At 44.9% G+C, this 12,025-nt stretch overlaps 1 protein-coding gene across 2 annotated transcripts; it reads right to left on the reverse strand.

Moving 5' to 3' along the window:
- Nucleotides 1-3,648: 3,648 nt before the first annotated feature.
- On the reverse strand, nucleotides 3,649-9,525 carry LOC120018413 (glutaminyl-peptide cyclotransferase-like protein). 2 transcript variants are annotated; one of them, XM_038961595.1, is made up of 7 exons: nucleotides 8,645-9,525; nucleotides 8,311-8,421; nucleotides 7,868-8,161; nucleotides 6,973-7,134; nucleotides 6,808-6,907; nucleotides 6,599-6,715; nucleotides 3,649-4,867 (listed from the first exon to the last, which is right to left on the reverse strand). In XM_038961595.1, exons 1-7 carry the CDS (start codon nucleotides 8,855-8,857, stop codon nucleotides 4,722-4,724), a joined length of 1,143 nt encoding a protein of 380 aa, XP_038817523.1. In that variant the 5' UTR covers nucleotides 8,858-9,525; the 3' UTR covers nucleotides 3,649-4,721. The 2 variants fall into 2 exon arrangements, with proteins under 2 accessions (XP_038817523.1, XP_038817522.1); XM_038961594.1 differs by having other exon boundaries at nucleotides 8,311-8,457; nucleotides 8,645-9,524.
- Between the last annotated feature and the right edge of the window lie 2,500 nt (nucleotides 9,526-12,025).

Raw genomic sequence — 12,025 nt, forward strand, 5'->3', positions numbered from 1 at the left:
TGTCAAAGGCTTTTATTGACAATTACATGAAGTTGATGCAAAGAGTCAATATTTGCAGTGTTGACCGTTCTTTTTCAAGACTTATGCAATCCGCCACGGCATGCTGTCAATTAACTTCTGGGCCACATCCTGACTGATGGCAGCCCATTCTTGCATAATCAATGCTTGGAGTTGGTCAGAATTTGTGGGTTTTTGTTTGTCCACCCGCCTCTTGAGGGTTGACCACAAGTTCTCAATGGGATTAAGGTAAATCCCATTGTGGGAAAATGACTTTACCCCAGTCCTCAGCAGTCCAATCCCTGTACCTTTTGCAGAATATCAGTCTGTCTCTGATGTTTTTCCTGGAGAGAAGTGGCTTCTTTGCTGCCCTTCTTGACACCAGGCCATCCTCCAAAAGTCTTTGCCTCACTGTGCATGCAGATGCACTCACACCTGCCTGCTACCATTCCTGAGCAAGCTCTGTACTGGTGGTGCCCCGATCCCGCAGCTGAATCAACTTTAGGAGACGGTCCTGGCACTTGCTGGACTTTCTTGGGCACCCTGAAGCCTTCACAACAATTGAACCGCCCTCCTTGAAGTTCTTGATGATCCGATAAATGGTTGATTTAGGTGCAATCTTACTGGCAGCAATATCCTTGCCTGTGAAGCCCTTTTTGCGCAACGAAATGATGACGGCACGTGTTTCCTTGCAGGTAACAATGATTCCAAGCACCACCCTCCTTTTGAAGCTTCCAGTCTGTTATTCGAACTCAATCAGCATGACAGAGTGATCTCCAGCCTTGTCAACACTCACACCTGTGTTAACGAGAGAATCACTGACATGATGTCAGCTGGTCCTTTTGTGGCAGGGCTGAAATGCAGTGGAAATGTTTTTTGGGGGATTCAGTTAATTTGCATGGCAAAGAGGGACTTTGCAATTAATTGTAATTCATCTGATCACTCTTCACAACATTCTGGAGTATATGGAAATTGCCATCATACAAACTGAGTCAGCAGACTTTGACAAATATACATTTTCATTCTCAACTTTTGGCCACGACTGTAGATGATGACTTCACCACTTGTCAAATGATATTATACACATACAATCTGAATAGGATGTTAATACCTGTAGCATTCACTTGTCAAAGGAATGTTGCAAGTTGTTTTTATTGGTGTTTGGACATTTTTTGTTGGTGTGGTTTTTCCATACGATACTGTGCATGAGTTGGACACTAAAGGAATATGTGTGTTTGTTTGTTTATCCATGAGCCCAACCCTTGTCTACATGTAGTGTTTTTTCTCTAGTGTGTGGTGCTCCAAAGGCTGTTAGTGTCCAGTGCAGGAGTTTGTGCACAAACTCACAAACTCACACACACAGACACGTGTGCACACACACAACCTTCAGCTGAGTTATCCAAAGATATGCATTTTTTTAATGTACTTTTTAAATGCGAGTAAAGGGACTGTTTTTTTTTTTTAAACGTCTGTTTTGTCCTCTTTTGAGAGGTTGGTTTTGTACTTAAAGTTATTTTATTTTTTATATACAGTTTTATTGTGATATTCTAATAAACTACATTTAGAATACATTTGTTTTGGTTGAATTTTGTAAATGTGAACGCTTCTCTATTTAAATCTCCATGTGAGATTTGTAGGGGTCAAGGGATCAAACTATTGAGGAGTGCTTACACTACCAAATCACATTTAGAAGCGCTTTTGCAATTTGGTTCGTAAATTAGATTTAAATACTCATGTTTGAACAACACAATCATGCTTTCTTTCTGGATGAATGGGTACACAACTGAGTACAATCCGGTGTGTGACTGTTTTTGTAACCCCCATGCTCTCAGGTTACCTGTGAGTTCAACATTGCCAGGGCGGGACCGGGTATGGATAAGGATATATATATACACACACACACACACACACACACACACACGTTCACACAGACTTATTCACCCAACAGCAGCTCTCTCTAAAACATTTCCCTTCACTAAGAGAGTTGTGAAAGGTCACAGAGGTAGGCCAACTAACCTTTGAGCTCTTGGTGTGCATGGGCTCCATCTCCATGGCGATGGTCTTCTCGGTAGAACAGGTGGCGTGTATGTGTGAGGTCCTTCTGCAGAGCGGACGCATGGAGCGCTTGACTGACTTCCTCTGCACTCTTCCCCCCTCTTCCTCCTCTTGCCCGGGGGGTCTGGAGAGCATCCTGAAGGCGCGGGCTGCCGTGGCCTTCCATCTGGGGCGCTTCTCGGACCTCTACGCCCTCCTGGAGAGCTTCCATTTCTCCAATCGCAGCCACCCCCTGCTGCAGCAGCTCTGGCTGAGGGCACACTACCTGGAGGCCGAGTGCCAGAGAGGGCGCCCCCTTGGGGCTGTGGGGAAGTACCGCGTACGCCGTAAGTTTCCCCTGCCATTAACCATCTGGGATGGAGAGGAGACCAGCTACTGCTTCAAGGTACAGTGAATTAAATCTGCTAGGTTTGTTTGAGCAGATATTAATACTATATTTAATTATTATACTGCCTCAGCATTTTTGCTTCTTGTAAAATGAAATGTCCCTAGGGCCCTAGGACCTGGTCCATAATTAAGCTGTCTATAATGCATTAGGTGTTGCATCTGAGTTTAGAATAGACAAAAAAGATGAGGGGAGGAAGGCCCTTGTGGAGTCAAGATGGGGTATGTCAAGACAAAAGGGACTTTTTTACCTGGATATTAATTAAGCCTAAAGTGTCTTACACTCAGTCTGCTTCAAATGCACTGAACACCTGTCTTCACAGGACCGGACAAAGCAATATGATGGATGTAACTTCCCTTATATCAGTGCAGATGAAGGGAAGGAGATGAGGAGCAGAGGCCTCTTACTGCTACCATGAACTTTAAATCATTAACCTACTTGTTTCATAAATCTGAGGTTAATGTTCGTCTTTACAGGAGAAATCCCGAAGTGTGCTGTGGGAGTGGTATTACTGTAAACCCTACCCTTCACCACGTGAGAAACGAGCGCTTGCGGCCGCCACCGGTCTCACCGCCACCCAGGTGAGCAACTGGTTCAAGAACAGACGGCAACGAGACCGAGCAGCTCACGGTACTACCGGGTGAGTCTTCACTTTCTCCTTCTAATACATTTCATGAGAAATAGTTCTAAAAGAGTTTCTAAATGTTCATCTCTCCTTTAATTTCTATTGTCTGCAGTCAATCCTCTTTTTTTTTTAAAGGACTGCACTACTTCTCATTTAGCTAACAGCTTTGCAGTGGACTACCACTACCCTCTTCTGGCACAACCAGGGAACTGACGTGCTCTCTCCTCTTAGGGAACAGAAAGGTTGTGGACCACCTCTTGGCTCCAACAGAACCCCAGGAGCAGCATACCCAAAGGCCTACCCCTTCCCTGACAATGGACGTTTACCTCCAGGCAGCCCCAGTCCCCTCTTCTGCCCCCAACCCCTCACAGCCCCCACTTCTGAGCCATATGGGTGGGGGACAACTCTGAATCTCTTCACTACCTGAGCCATCATGTATAGTATGCTCACTTCATAGGCACTATTCACTTGTCAGAAATGTATGTAAGACCATTCAATCTTTTGAGTAACTTAGCTTTATAGTTTCATGATACCCTGTACCGAAAATTGTAGGTTGTGTTAAATCCAGTCAAAAGACGAAAGCAAAACATTTTTTAAATAGTTTAATTGAAAACAGAAATGTGTCATCAGACCTAATCATTGACAAGCACTTGAAGCATTTGGGAATAAACAATGTTTTAAAACAAAGTGCTCCCATATCATGCTTCCTGAACACGACCCAGGTTGCAGCTGAGAGAAACCACGGCCAAATGTTAGTACAGCCAGGACAAGCACACAGCCTCTCCCACTGTAGTCTTCTGTCTGTATGTCCCATAGGGACGAGTGTGAGATGATTCCTATTCACTGAGCTTAAACATCATCCAGTGTGTGTACGTACGTAAACTGCCTGTCTGCCGCAGAGGCAATCTGGCCTATGAGATTCTGACTGACGTTTTTGACTCAGCTGTGTTCTTACACAGCTTATTTACACCTTTTCTGATTTAAGCCGTTTTTGAAATCAGCACTCTGGTAAGATGTGAGACAGATGAAATACAACTCCGTGGCTAAACCAAGACCGGCTGAAACCTCTTGGGGAGAGGTAATGCATACAGAAGATATCCAGTGATAGTACAACCATTTTAATGTCATTCATTATTATGTTCAAGTTTTTCGGTCACTGCCATGCTCTGTGAATATAACCTTCAATGTCAGCTCAATGAGATTATTGCATGAAATCAAGTCTAAAATCTGATATTCACTGAGTGTTGGAAAATCACAACAGATGACCATATAGCATAAAGGATTAGGTTAGCGTTGCCTTTTACCTTAAGACTTTAAAAAAACAAGCCGATGAGAATATTAAAATCCACAGAAAGGCCTCTTCCAGTTATTTTCCATGAACGTGTACCATCAAGGTTTTTCTGTGATACAAGCTGCCTACATCCAGCAGGGTAACTTGATGGTAGTTCTGCTCTCAGATCAATGTGTCTATGAGTGTTGGTTTCAGTGGATGGAACCTGTCCAGTGACAGAGGAACATTATCTCTCCTAGTCTTTTGCAACGTCAGGGCAAAACTGCCCCAAACCCCTGTCTGTATTTCCTACACTGTGGTTAAAAGGTGTCCATGTAATCTGTTGGTTCTCGTTTATGGGACCAGTCCAATGGTGGGTCCAGGTGTGGTTAAAAGCCCAGGTACTCAGCCAGGAACACAGCCAGAATCTTGGTGAGGTTCTCCACTGTGGGTCGGTGCATGTTCTCCTCCGTGTCATCCAGCGTGTGCCAGAACGGGGGGAAGGGGGTGGCAATGACATGAAGCACAGGAACACCTGGGTTGGTGTGAAAGAAAGAAGAAATGCAGGATATAAGTGATTTCTTAAGACAAAATCCCATCAGCCGAGGCGACGCAGTGTTGTGATAGTACAGTCGTGGCCAAAAGTTGAGTGACACATTTATTTCCACAAAGTTTGCTGCTTCAGTGTCTTTAGATATTTTTGTCAGATGTTACTATGGAATACTGGAGTATAATTACAAGCATTTCATAAGTGTCAGGCTTTTAATTGACAATTACATGAAGTTGATGCAAAGAGTCAATATTTGCAGTGTTGACCCTTTTTCCAAGACTTCTGCAATCTGCCCCGGCAAGCTGTCAATTAACTTCTGGGCCACATCCGGACTGATGGCAACCCATTCTTGCATTATCAATGCTTGGAGTTGTCAGAATTTGTGGGGTTTTGTTTGTCCACCCGCCTCTTCCAATTTGTAAGTCGCTCTGGATAAGAGCGTCTGCTAAATGACTTAAATGTAATGTAAATGTTGAGGATTGACCACAAGCTCTCAATGGGATTAAGGTCTGGGGAGTTTCCTGGCCATGGACCCAAAATATTGATGTTTTGTTCCCCGAGCCACTTAGTTATCACTTTTGTCTTATGGCAAGGTGCTCTATCATGCTGGGAAAGGCATTGTTCGTCACCAAACTGTTCCTGGATGGTTGGGAGAAGTTGCTCTCAGAGGATGTGTTGGTACTATTCTTTATTCATGGCTGTGTTCTTAGGCAAAATTGTGAGTGAGCCCACTCCCTTGGCTGAGAAGCAACCCCACACATGAATGGTCTCAGGATGCTTTACTGTTGGCATGACACAGGACTGATGGTAGCGTTCACCTTGTTTTTTTCCGGATGCCCCAAACAATCTGAAAGGGGATTCATCAGAGAAAATGACTTTACCCCAGTCCTCAGCAGTCCAATACCTGTGCCTTTTGCAGAATATCAGTCTGTCCCTGATGTTTTTCCTGGAGAGAAGTGGCTTCTTTGCTGCCCTTCTTGACCCCAGGCCATCCTCAAAGTTTTCGCCTCACTGTGCGTGCAGATGCACTCACACCTGCCTGCTGCCATTCCTGAGCAAGCTCTGTACTGGTGGTGCCCCGATCCCTCAGCTGAATCAACTTTAGGAGACGGTCCTGGCGCTTGCTGGACTTTCTTGGGCGCCCTGAAGCCTTCTTCACAACAATTGAACCGCTCTCCTTGAAGTTCTTGATGATCTGATAAATGGTTGATTTAGGTGCAATATTACTGGCAGCAATATCCTTGCCTGTGAAGCCCTTTTTGCGCAAAGCAATGATGACGGCACATGTTTCCTTGCAGGTAACCATGGTTGACAGAGGAAGAACAATGATTCCAAGCACCACCCTCCTTTTGAAGCTTCCAGTCTGTTATTCGAACTCAATCAGCATGGCAGAGTGATCTCCAGCCTTGTCCTCGTCAACACTCACCTGTGTTAACGAGAGAATCACTGACATGATGTCAGCTGGTCCTTTTGTGGCAGGGCTGAAATGCAGTGGAAATGGTTTTTGGGGGATTCAGTTCATTTGCATGGCAAAGAGGGACTTTGCAATTAATTGCAATTCATCTGATCACTCTTCACGACATTCTAGAGTATATGCAAATTGCCATCATACAAACGGAGGCAGCAGACTTTGAAAATTAATATTTTTGTTTCATTCTCAAACCTTTTGGCCACAACTGTATGTCATTTTGTCTGTATATGAGCACACCCTCCCACCTTTATGTAGGAAGGGGATGTGGTCGTCCTGCACAGGGCCCAGGTACACGTCCTTCCTGAAGTAGGTCTGCTCAGAGGGGTGAGAGGTCAACAGACCCTGCCTGTGCAGCCTCTTCTCTGAGAGGGATGGATGGAGGAGGGTTAAAACACAGAGTGCAGAAAGACAACGACAATAAGGGAACTGACCCTCCCTGGGGTGTGTGTGTTACCTGCAGCGATGAGACGGTCAAACCAGCGGGCAGTGTTGTCAAAGTGATTTACAATCAAAGGGTCTGGACCACCAAGTAGGTCCAGTAGAACAAAGAGATCCTAAAATGGACGGAGGTGAGAGTGAGTGGATGCCATATTTTAATGTGCACACAAAGGTGTCTTACCACAGCCTGCAGCAGGTTGGTGTGTGTGGAGCCTAGTGGGTGGGGTGTGTGTGCCATGCGCTCTGCCAGGTGCCTTGATCCGTAGAGAGAGTCTGTGGCTGTCCACTCCTCAAACGACTCCTCTCCGTCAAAAAACACTAGCTGGAGGGTTACAGCAGATGCCTAGAGCACAGAGACAGAGGGAGGAGGTAGGGTTTAATCGCATTAGATGGAGAAAGTGGTGAGAATGTTCTGCTCTGTGCCAACTGGTGAACTGGTAGCCAAGTAAAGGCCAAGGCAATGTCATTTCATCACATCTCAATTCCCAACAACAACGTCACTCTTGCAGTTTATTTTATTTTGTGTGAGGCTGCAGTGATGTCGCAGTTCGGCTGTGTGTGGTTGCGTGTATTTCTGACTACCAAATTTAGTCTCTGGGGGGGACACCGCTAAACAGAGGATGGAGTCTGCTGCTAAAAACAGGGCTACTCTCTGCAAGGCTACAGTCAGCACTTTTATATTCTACACTGCAGAGAGAAAGGAGGGGATAGAGTGTAGGGAGAGAAACCCAGCTACTCAGCATCTCACCTCGCTCTTTCTCCCTCACCAGTTCTCTGTTCTTTCCATTGCAGTATTTTATTCTGTATATCTGAGTAAACTGCCTGCTGCCCTTAGAATGAGACGGGTTCTCATGTCATGTAAAAAAAATATATATTTTAAGCGGGGAAATCAGACACGTATGGTTGTGACCACAATGCCTGATAACACATTGTTAGGCTCATTGTGCTACTGCATTTTGTTTGCTGCCAACTTGGGACAGGTCTGTTTGAACATTTGACTGTTTATCTCAAAATCTCTTATACTGATAAACAGATCTAAAATGCAGTCCCTGGAAATAAATTGAAGGACATGGTACCTGCTGATTGAGGGCTTTGAGCTGGGCGTCCAAGGCAGAAGCCAGCTCCAGGATCATGGCACAGGGCACCGCTGAGTCGCTGGCCCCCAGGAACACCCTCTCTGGGACGCGGGGGTCCGGGGGTAGGACCTTGGAGTCATAGTGGCAGGTCAGCAGCAACCTGCGAGGGGCCCCGGGGTCAAGGGTCGCAATGATGTTGGAGAAGGTGACCTGACCCCGAGGCGTTGGCGACAGGAAAGAGTCGAGTTCTACTGTCCAGCCAGCGGAGAGGGAGGACAATGTGGAGGAGATGTGCTGATATAAAGAAATGAGAAAAGGGTGTGAACTAGAGGCATTTCGTTTGATCTTTAACTAGAAATGATATACTCTTTCCTACATGAAAGTGCTGTGAGAAACCATATAAATGCATCATTATTGTCACCTAGTCTACCTGATCCACTCACTTGGCGTACAGCCTGGCTGCCCAGGGTTCCTGGGAGTCTCTCAATGAGGATGGGCCTAAGGTGAGTCTCCCACAGGCGTGATCCGTCTACCTGGGACACCAGCCGTCGCACCTGGGATGGATTAGACTTACTGGCCTTATGAGATAACTGGAGCAGAGGAATGAGTGGGTGGGTGGTAGAGAGAGAGCAAGAGATGAACACATGGAATAGAACACACAATAACAAACCTCAAATCACTGAAGCCCTCAGTGACACCATTCTGTGTGCCAACTGTACCTGAACAACAATCACTACCGCAACTGTAAATAGTACAGTAATTGATTGAGTTTCTTACCCTGTCTTTTGCCAAATCTACGACGGGGATTCTGTTGTTGCGGTTGCTGCTTGTTTCGTTGGACAAATATAAGCCCAACACCATAGCAAGAGTCAGCACACCCAAGAGACAGAAGACCAGTACCCGAGCACGGGGCATCCGAACCGAGTTGCAACCAGGGAGAGCACCGTTATTCGCCTGCAAAGGCTTGTAGCGTCGACTAGTTCTCGACATAACAAAGCTTTCTAAAACACGGTTAGAACGAAAAAGACCAGTATCTCTATAACTGAAACTGACGGCAGCTGCTCGTTCCCTGTTGGCCCTATCTACAGCTACGTGTCAGTCCCCGAACTGAATTTACAGTGAAACTGCACCTATTATATGGTTAGATAGAGTCCGCAATTCAGCTTAGCGTCTTATTTTGAAGTTTTCGCAGTATTGCACCAGACGTTGCACATTTCTTTTATAATAGTATTGTAATAGCTTGTATTTGCAACGCCATACCTCGACTCCTAAATAATATTATCTAGGCTACCCTAAGCCTCCCTTGGCATTTATACAAATTATACTCTACCCTTTCATGGAAACATGTACTTCTACATGCCAAAACCATCTTTCAATGAGGCCTGTTATGATCTATCCCCGGTCTCCGATCAGTCTAGTGTCATCCTTAGGCTTGCTTCATTGGAGTTGAACATTTATCGATATCATGAATCTATCGATGGTTAGGCTACTCTTCCTTATCTAAAATCCGTTGTTCTCAAATGTCTTACACCTGATTTCGGCTTTTATTTTCAATAGGTAGATGCAGCAACTAACGTGGTTTGTAACTTCTGTAGCTTCTCACCTAACTGAAGTAATCGAATCCACTGATAACGCAACACAACTTGCTTTTTTTGGGGCCTGATTTCCGGGTTTTCGTTGACAGTGACGAGGCAAGGGCTTATTTTAAAGGCGCAGTCCCCGTCTGACAGCTCTTACAAAGCATCGATAGGTATTTAACGTATCAGCTAGCTAACTACTGAACAAAAATATTTGTTAAGGTATCTGTGACCAACAGATACATATCTGTATTCCAAGTCATGTGAAATCCATAGATTAGGGCCTAATGCATTTATTTCAATTGACTGATTTCCTTATATGAACTGTAAATCTTTGAAATTGTTGCATGTTGCGTTTATAGTTTTGTTAATCTGTTATAGCAATCTGAAGGTCGATGACCATTGGTTGCATGCAGTGTCTGAGCCAGAGGAACGTTGTTGCCGCTTCTTTGACATTACTGTTCCATTTGGTTCCATTCAGTGTTTCATTTGAGAATTCAGTCGATACATTGTATGCCTCAGGTTACATGCACACGCGCAACCAAAACCTGTTCATGTCATCAAATAGTTAAATGCAGCACACGCACTGTTGGGGCAAGTGAGTCTGAATTTACAATGGCTAGCCCCAATTCGTTATATTTTTCTCTTGTGCTTTATGCTATTTGCCTTGTGACTCCTGCATGCAGTGTTGACTATGAACTTGCTTGTTTACCCAACCATGGGCCAGACTGTTTGTTCCCACACTCGGGACTTTGGATACATGGACTCTTGGCCTCCCATCCTATTCTAACCACCTCTCCCTGGCTTTGTATTCATGTTACTTGATGAAATTGCTGTACAATATGATCTTGTCATCTAATGCACATTCAAATGTTATAAATCAACACTGAAGAGCTCTCCCTGTCCTCTGCCATGCCTTGATTGTATTACTGCTGATTGATCTGGAAATGTACATGTACACCCAGACCCATCTACTGTTGCTACCCAATTCTGATTTGTGCTCTATCTGCTTCACTGATTTCTGCTCTCGTAAAAGCCTGGGTTTTCTGCACGTTAACACTAGAAGCTTATTATCTAAAATTGATCAATTGAAAGTGTGGGTTCACAGCTCCAATCCAGATGTGTTAGTCATTACTGAGACGTGGTTAAGAAAGAGTGTTTTGAAGACTGATGTTAACCTTTCTGGTTCTAACCTTTTTTCGGCAAGACAGATCTTCCAAAGGTGGTGGAGTGGCAATCATTACCAAGGAACACCTTCAGTGCTCGGGTTGTCTCCACCAAGTTTGTCCCCAAACAATTTGATTTGCTGGTTTTAAGCATTAAACTTTCAAATAACTCTGTTGACTGTTGCTGGGTGTTATCGGCCACCATCAGCACCGGCCTTTACCCTAAATGCCCTAAGCTCTCTCCTGGCCCCTTACACTAAGTCTGAATTTGTCCTGCTAGGTGACCTAAACTGGGACATGCTTAAACCACCTGACCAAGTCCTAAAGCAATGGGACTCCCTAAATCTTTCTCAGATTATCACCAATCCCACAAGCTTTGACTCCAAACACCACTCTCCTCTATGTTATCCTTACAAATAATCCTGACAGGTATCAGTCTGTTTTCTGTAATGACCTTAGTGATCACTGTTTTACAGCCCGTGTTCGTAATGGCTCCTCAGTGAAACATCCTGTCCTGATTTGTCAAAGATGCTTGCTAAAAAACTCAGAGCAAATTTTCCTTCATGACCTGGCCTCTGTAAATTGGTATAGAATCAGCTTAATTCCCTCTGTCGATGACGCTTGGACCTTCTTTTTTAATATTTTCAGTGGTATTGTTAACAAATACGCGCCCATAAAGAAAATGAGAATTAAAAACAGGTTCAGCCCCTGGTTGGACCGTGATCTGGCAGAGTTACTCCACCTCAAGAATTTCATTTGGCGAAAGGCTCGGCACACGCATACTCAGGCAGGCTGGCTGTCGTTCAGGCAAATGAGCAATAAGTGCACTCAGGCCAAAGTTAGTTACTTTAAGGGGCAGTTCTCTCTGTGGGTCTAACCCCAAGAAGTTCTGGAAACGGTTAAAGACCTGGAATAAACCCTCCTCCTCTCAGCTGTCCATGTCCCTTAATGTTGATGATGTGGTTGTTACTGACAAGGAGCACATGGCTGAACTCTTTAATCACCACTGCATTATGTCAGGATTCCTATTTGACTCTGCCATGCCTCCTTGCCCGTCCAACATTTCCTCATCTCCCACCCCTTCTAATGCGACTATCCCCGATGCCCCTCCCTCTTTTTCCTCTGCCCCGCTACAAAGTTTCTCTCTGCAGGCGGTCACTAAGTCCGAGGTGCTAAAGGAGCTCCTTAATCTTGACCCCAATGTTTCTTCTTTAAGGTTGCTGCCCCTATCATCACCAAGCCTATCTCTGACCTTTTTAACCTCTCTCTCCTCTCTGGGGAGGTTCCCATTGCTTGGAGGGCAGCCACAGTGCATCCTTTATTTAAAGGGGGAGATCAAGCGGATCCTAACTGCTGTAGGCCAATTTCTATTTTGCCCTGTTTATCAAAAGTGTTGGAAAAACTTGTCAATAATC

The sequence above is a fragment of the Salvelinus namaycush genome, chromosome 23 (assembly GCF_016432855.1).
Source record: "Salvelinus namaycush isolate Seneca chromosome 23, SaNama_1.0, whole genome shotgun sequence".
Taxonomy (NCBI): domain Eukaryota; kingdom Metazoa; phylum Chordata; class Actinopteri; order Salmoniformes; family Salmonidae; genus Salvelinus; species Salvelinus namaycush.

What these genes read in the sequence shown, in the direction of transcription:
- LOC120018413 (XM_038961594.1), bottom strand. Translation starts at nt 8,857, where the DNA reads ATGTCGAGAACTAGTCGACGCTACAAGCCTTTGCAGGCGAATAACGGT. An exon ending in TAGATTTGGCAAAAGACAGG is followed by an intron (nt 8,458 to 8,644) that starts GTAAGAAACTCA and finishes CCTCTGCTCCAG; the next exon opens with TTATCTCATAAGGCCAGTAA. An exon ending in CCAACCTGCTGCAGGCTGTG is followed by an intron (nt 6,908 to 6,972) that starts GTAAGACACCTT and finishes CGTCCATTTTAG; the next exon opens with GATCTCTTTGTTCTACTGGA.